The sequence below is a fragment of the Chiloscyllium plagiosum genome, unplaced genomic scaffold (assembly GCF_037043375.1).
Source record: "Chiloscyllium plagiosum isolate Xiang-an unplaced genomic scaffold, Cpla_swu_hap1 HiC_scaffold_48, whole genome shotgun sequence".
Taxonomy (NCBI): domain Eukaryota; kingdom Metazoa; phylum Chordata; class Chondrichthyes; order Orectolobiformes; family Hemiscylliidae; genus Chiloscyllium; species Chiloscyllium plagiosum.
The window spans coordinates 19,176,138-19,183,494 of record NW_028270186.1 but is presented as its reverse complement, the minus strand read 5'-3'; the positions used below and the strand labels follow the sequence as shown (position 1 = coordinate 19,183,494).

Sequence of the window (7,357 nt, the reverse complement as noted above, 5' to 3'; positions counted from 1 at the left end):
TCTCTTATTTATTCCTCCATAATTTTGTCTCAGGGCATTTTCAAAGGTGTGAGTTTTCCCGCTTTATTTAGCGTCCCAGGCAGCAACTTCCAGAACCCCACAATATTAGGCATGCAAATATATTCCTCCCTCGAAGTCTCATGCCTAGCAATTGAAAGTTATGTCTCCTTCTTACTAGCGCTTTGAAATCAGCTGTTTTCCATTCAACTTGCCCATGGTCCTGATAATCTTGGCGATCTTTACCAGGTTTCTTTCCCAAGAATTTCTCTGCTCTACGATATTATCCAAACTTATGTTTTCACTTTATGTTACTGGAATTCACCATCCCACTCAAAAAGCTGAACACTATTCAGAAAGAAGAAACCCACTTTACTGGCATCACACCCAGAGACATTCCCCTCTCCACAGGTAATTCTCAGCCACAACAGCGCAGACCATTCCGTTCAGAAATTCATCAAAATGACATTGAACGCAATTTGCATGCCCCAATGGCTTCCAACATCGTGTAGGATAAGTCTAATGGGTGCAAATAAAGTACCTCTGTAAGTGATCCTTCAAGCCACTTTTCTTTACTACCTGACGTCTTTAGCTCTTCGGTGTCACTAACGTAACTTCCTAACGTGGATGAGGTACCCAATTCTCATTCTCTTATCCCCGTGCAGATCTCAACCTAATCTTGATGATAAGGCCTCCAGGATTCCCCTAAATCTAAGATTGACAGGAAATTAATCTTGTTCCTAACATTAAACCGAACTGCTAATCGAACATTGACAGAATTATAATCCAAATTCAATACTCACTGTACTCTTAATGCTACAAACATGACACTGAACCCTGAATCCAGCCTAACACTGACGATACATTTACACAGAACGCTAAACCACTGCACTGCAGTTCCATTGATACTGAATCCTTCGTTGAATATAAAGACTGATCCTAAGACAAATCGTTTAAAGGTGACCAATATTAATATCTCCGAAACCACACGTCGCCTCACTTCATTAACCACATAGTGGACACCAGTGCCCCTTATCTCCATCCCAACAGCACGAAAACTCTCCTGCCCCAAAACAACCTCTAAACATATGAGAGTCCCAGGAAACAACATTTGCTATGGCCCCTCACCTCGTATCAAAACACGACATACAAATGTGCCCCACAAAAACAAAAACAAAATGCTAACAGGTCGAAACACGAGACGCAATCAGAAGCATTCACTGAACATCACCGTGCAACTTTCCCTGCTGGAAACACGCCACAGTATTCCTGTACAAGGGCCTATGCCCGAAACATCAATTCACCTGCTCCTCGGATGATGCTGACCTGCTGTCCTCTTCCAGCAGTGACTTTTCGACCCTCAATTCCATCACTTACAGCCCTCACATTCTCCACAGTATAACACAATCCACGTGGAATAATGTGACGGGCAGAGTTCACGAAATGCTAACATATCCTAACTAGCTCGTTATTGTACTCACCATAATCACATTCACAGACAGATGATTCCCCAGCCTTTTCCCATCAACAAACTCCCCACGTCAGTCACAATATTTTCGATTTTTGAAGGGTCCTCAATCTGGAGGAATTTTTTTTTTTATGGAAGTTCGATATTGGTGTACAACCGGCAAGATGGTGAGGCTATTTTATTCATTCGAGTGATTTGGGGGTCGCTGGTGTCACAGCATTTAATGCCGGTTACGAGTTGCCATTAGATAGTGGTGGTAACAGATTCAGTCCGTGTGGTGCAGAGAAAGCGGTAGCACTGGCTGCGAGCAAGTTCCAGAATTTTGACCGAGCGACACTGAAAGCGCAGGAATATAATTCTATGTAAGAACGATGAATGAATAGGAGGGGAACTTTTAGGGGTCAATGTTCTCAAGCAAATGTTGTCTTGTCTTTCTCGAGGATAGTCGTCTTGACTTTGGATCTGAATGTCAAAACAGTTTTTAAAAGTATCTGCAATGCATCATGAATATGGTATCCATTGTTCGCATAAACATGGGTAATATTGAGCTTCTTGTGCTCTGTTGAATCTGCACTCATTCAGGCAAGTGGGGATGATTCTACCAAACTTGTGACTTGTCAGTGTGGAACGACATTGAGGAATCAGGAGGTATGCAATTATCTAAGCGTCTGAACTGCTCTTGGAGCGATTGTACTTGTCTGAATAGACATCTTCAGTTTCCATTCAATGTTATCCCTCACTATGTTCATTTTGGAGAGAGGGCATTCATGGATAACCAGGCAAGCATCATTTCTGGATTGCTTCTAAAACAGCTATAGAGGCAGAAATTACATGCAGAATGTCTCATGTTTTTATTAGTATTATCAGTGCCTTGGATGGAAATGTGCATCAGAGCACTGAAATACCTCAGAACCTTTTAGAGTTTCAGAGGAATTACAAATCACGTTTGTCCAATGCTGGGAAGTACTCTCGAGAAATGTTTGAAACATTTACACTTGCAGTTTTTTTTTTTCTCTGAAGCACAGGGAATTTGTACCGATGGACACTCGATGGACGACGGAGGTTTGAGGAAATTGGCAATACGTAATTACCCACATAATGGAGAACCACCGTGCTAACAGAACATGAGGTAAGTGTGAATTAAAGCTACTGAGAGCGCTGTGAACATTACTACAATGGGGTAGAAATGATCAAGAAACAGAAAGAGAAGTGAGTGATGTAACTGTGGAGAGATGAGAAGTTGTGAGACGGACTGATCCGATGTGTCACAAATATGAAGAAGATCATGGAAATAGCGAATTCTGTGTTGCTCATTTTTATTTTGTGAAATATTCAGCTGCCTTTTTTGAACGCAGGCCTGAGTTTGCTACTTGAATTTCAGTTGTTGACTGGTCATTGAGGGACGGTCATCATTACGAGGTTTCAAAATGGAACGGGGAGTATTTGAAGAGCCATTTGCATTAGAAATTGACACAGTTTCCAATTCAGTTTTATTATTTCATGTGATCAGTGTCGGCCATTCATGAGGGAGTCTGTAATTCTTCCAATTCAGTCCACACGCTAACTATTTTCCAGTGTCAGAGAATTAGTTCAGCTGTCGTCATCTGTTTGTTCTCACTTTTCAAGAAGGAAAAAAACATCAATTTGGAATATTGTGCAATAGAAATATCCCCGTGGAGATACCGATGAGCATAAAATTAAGATCCTGCTGATCGTTCACAATAGATTCAAACTGACGGGGATTGCCTGCAGAAGTTAGTGACACATTACTGCCCACTGAAAATGCGCGATCTGGTTCGAACAGTGAGAAAAATATTCTACCTGGTGCTCGGCGTCATTGGCTTTCCTGGTGAGTGAAGATAATCACTGACTTTGATTAAATCCCTGCCTGACCTAGATTCTGCGGTTACCCAGTGAGCAAGAATGTTACTTCAACAGCACGTCAGCTCAAATATTCCGGACATACTTCAGCAGTTTCATTCTGCTGCTGTCACTGTTTCAATCTCTCCTCACGATGTTATTGCAACAGTGATGGACTATTCCATGAGTAGAACAAAGTCTCTGACGAATATTATGTGAAGGACTGTAATCATTTGTACAGTGATTGAATAGAACGAAATTGGGATATTATGTTTCAATCGTTATGGTTCAGAAACTCGTCTTAAAAAGAAATTTATTTTTAAAAAAGATGGATTTCCAAGAAAACTCATGGACTGAAGAAAAGCAACATGCAATTCCACTGAACACATTATAGCTGAGGCAATGGCTGTCTGAACACATGAACACTCCTTGCCAGTTCTGGCTTGCTCAGGAAGAATGTTCACCCTCTCTTAACAGTTTCTTTCTTTAATGCTCATTCCCCACAACATCAATAGTGCGACAGCCTCGGAGCAAATGGCACCTGCCTTTGAGTTGCATCTAGTATGTATTTGATACCATCTGCTCCTGCAGAAAGTAGTGTTGCAAATTCTTTCGAAGGAAGAAGCTGGGGTTTCAGGAACATTTCTCTTTTTATCAAGCATGTTGCAAGTTTGGTCTTTGGCATTGCTTGAACTGAAATTGGTCTGAAAGAATTTGGTAGTTTCTAATCTGCCTATGCATTTGTTCCACATATAAAATCTTACTGGCCCATTTTCTTCTTCTAAAAACCCTTCTTCATGCTCACGTCCCATATGTACAAAAGTGCAGGTTTGAATTTCACTGCTGTGTCAATTCAAATTATTCATCCTCTTCCCAAATACTTTGACTTGCTTGTGTTGATGAAGTCCAACCTTTACCACTTAGTTTCCATGATGGAGAATGGTCGTCTGTACTGATCATTTTTGTTTTCCCTTCTCCCTCTCTTACAGTCAATTTAGCGATGGTTGGAATCCTACTTCGGGGTAAGTGTGGACTCTCATCCTGCAGCAGGCGTTATCTGCTGGCCATGGCAGTAGTGGATCTGTTGGTCGTTATCATTGAGATCATACTCAAAAGAATCAAACATGATTTTTTCCCACCATCATTCTTGGACATTACCCCTGTCTGTTGTGTTCACGCTGTTCTGCGCCGTCTACTCATAGACTGTTCTGTCTGGTTCACCATCGCTTTCACCTTTGATCGATATGTCACCATTTGTTGTGAGAAACTGAAAATTAAATACTGCACTCAAAAAACTGCAACTGTCGTTCTCACAACAATCGGCTGTCTGTTTTTTCTAAAAAATATTCCTGTCTACTTCAGGTTTGAACCTAAAAGGATCATTGGCAATGTACCATGGTACTGTTCGAATTCAGATGCATACTATTATGACCCTGTGTGGAGAGGATTTAACAACTTTGAGAAGATTCTAACACCAATATTCCCTTTCTTTTTAATTCTGTTCCTCAACGCTCTGACAGTCAAACACATTTTAGTGGCCAGTCGAGTCCGGAAAGTTCTGAAGGGCCAGAGCAATGGAGAAAAATCTAGTGACCCAGAGATGGAGAGTAGAAGGCAGTGTATAATTTTACTTTTCGTCATTTCTGGAAACTTCATAATTTTGTGGCTGTTATATATTTTATATTATTTCGATATTGATGATCCTTTAGATAGGGATGGGGAATATGCATTTGAAAGAGTTGCATACATGCTGCGAAATTTGAATTGCTGTACGAACACCATTGTCTATGTGGCATCTCTGTCCAAGTTCAGAGAGAAGCTCAGGAACCCATTGGAAGCTATTTTTGCTTGAAATATTCAATCAACCAACAATCAAAGCAACTGACTGAGCAGCACTTAGTGTGTCCAATTCAGAAAAAGAAAATATCCGGGAAATGTCTGAGCGATTTTGTTAACTAGGGACAGGAAGTTGCACAATCTGAGGAATACTGAGAGCTCTTGTCAGATGCCAAATACAAAGCGGCCAAGGAGGGTAGATGGCTCTGGTATGACCCGAAGTGAATGAAGAGAAGTATGCAGTCACTTTAAAAAGTTTCACAACAACAGAAGAGGAGGAAACATAATTCTTGGAGGAAATAAATAGACACGAATTAGGAGCAGACGGAGGCCGTTTATCTTGCTGAGTCCACCAGAAAACTCAAACAGATCAGGGCTGATTATCTACATCAATATCAGTTTCCTAAACCGCATCGACTCCAGTTGTTGTTGAACTGAAAAATTGAATTCATCCCCGCGCTGAACTGAGATTATCAGAGAACTGAAATTTACAAAAGATGTCAGACATGCCGAAAAACGTCATCAATGCAGCTAACGTTCGGTTGACCAGATATAAAAAAAAACAGGAAAGCAATCCAAGTGCCTCCCACAGGACAGGAAATGAAAGTGATCGACATTTTCTACTCTACTAGGTCTCAGCTCCTCGCATCCGCTCACACAAAGCAATCACAGGTTGACAAAAGAAAATGTTGTGCATAAGGCAAATCTTCTTGTGAGAATACACATTATATTCTCATAAAATTCATAATCAGAAACAAGTGTTTAAATTTGTATTCCGTCCATTTCTGATTGTGTCACTGCTGTACCCTCCACCTGAGTGAACCCCTCGGCTTTTCGCGTGGCAAAGTATCGTGGTAAAATTTATGCACAGCCAGCAGATGAGTTGGGAAGTGAAATAATCGGCCATCACATAGATGGGGGGATTATACAGTTCCCCATTCATGCTAAGCGTTGACAGTCACTCAGAGCTAAACTGCGGACTGGTCACTTACTCCATTTTCATATGTGTAAATGCTTTCTGAATATATCCTTTGCAGACAGTTCCTTTTCGAGCCACAAGTGAAACGAAGGTTTTCAGTCAGACGTGACTTTTCCATTTTGATGACTTCCTGATATCAGTCTCTTTGTTGAAAGCTTAATCGATTGCATTGCTTCCCCAGACTCGATTACGGCACTGCTGAAACTCAGATTCCACACTGTAGTAACTGGACATTCGGGAATACAATGCTGTCTGTTTCCAACTGCCACGACCTGCCAATCATAAATCCTTCCCGTCTGCTTCCTGCCTACTCTCAGTCCACTTATTAACTACCATCCTGAATTACATAAGCTTGCCCTTGTATATCAATCTCTGCATGGCCTCTTCCTATCCGAACGTGGCAATTGCTAATCTTCAATCACCAGCTTTACGTTGATTGCCTCCTCCAGCCATTTTGTTTCTCCTTACTTCTGTGATATGCTGGAGTCTTTCAAGTCCCAACCCTTCCGTTCGCCGCAATGCACTTTAAACCTGCTATCTTTAAAATGGCATTGTCTCTAATGTTCTCCATAACACTGTGCTGTCTTTGCCCATCTCCAGCTTTGAAAACATCCACAATTTATTAAAGCTCCAACAGCAACAAACATCTTGATCTCCTTTTATGCGACGAGTGCCTGCAGCAATCACAGTCTCAGTTACACCATGCAGACCTCACAAGGCTTCCCATGTGTTTCACAGTCTCCATCCCTCCAGAAAACACATCAATATCCCCTTATTCTTTCGTCAACCTTAACACTATTACTCCTCCACCCGTTAAGTTCGCCATATTTCTGGAACTTCTTCCAAACAGACAGTGTTCATTGGCTGCTTCCACCTGTACATGGAAGTAACACTCTGTAACCCCTCCAGTTAATCTCCAATTGCTGCCTTTTAATATTCATTATCATCTCAAACACCAACATTTGTTTCCAATTTCCCCCACATGCCTCCCTATTATTCTAACCTGCACCAATCACTCCTGCTTTCTCAACATTGCACCAATCCTGACATGCTACAATCCTCTACTTCTCTGGAAATCTCTCAAATTCGTCTCCACGTTCCTGATTCTGTGACACATTCGGGCCTTTCCAAAACCCCACCCTGTTCATACATTCAAACCAATGTCCATTAATCTGTGAGTCTAACACACCTTAAAATGCATCCCCTCGCTGTAAATT

General features: G+C 41.4%; 1 protein-coding gene across 1 annotated transcript; it reads left to right on the top strand.

The window, feature by feature from the left end:
- The first annotated feature begins 3,247 nt into the window (after positions 1 to 3,247).
- On the top strand, positions 3,248 to 5,177 carry LOC148135714 (putative G protein-coupled receptor 139). The gene is made up of 2 exons (XM_087984314.1): positions 3,248 to 3,314; positions 4,315 to 5,177. Exons 1-2 carry the CDS (start codon positions 3,248 to 3,250, stop codon positions 5,175 to 5,177), a joined length of 930 nt encoding a protein of 309 aa, XP_087840440.1.
- Positions 5,178 to 7,357: the final 2,180 nt, after the last annotated feature.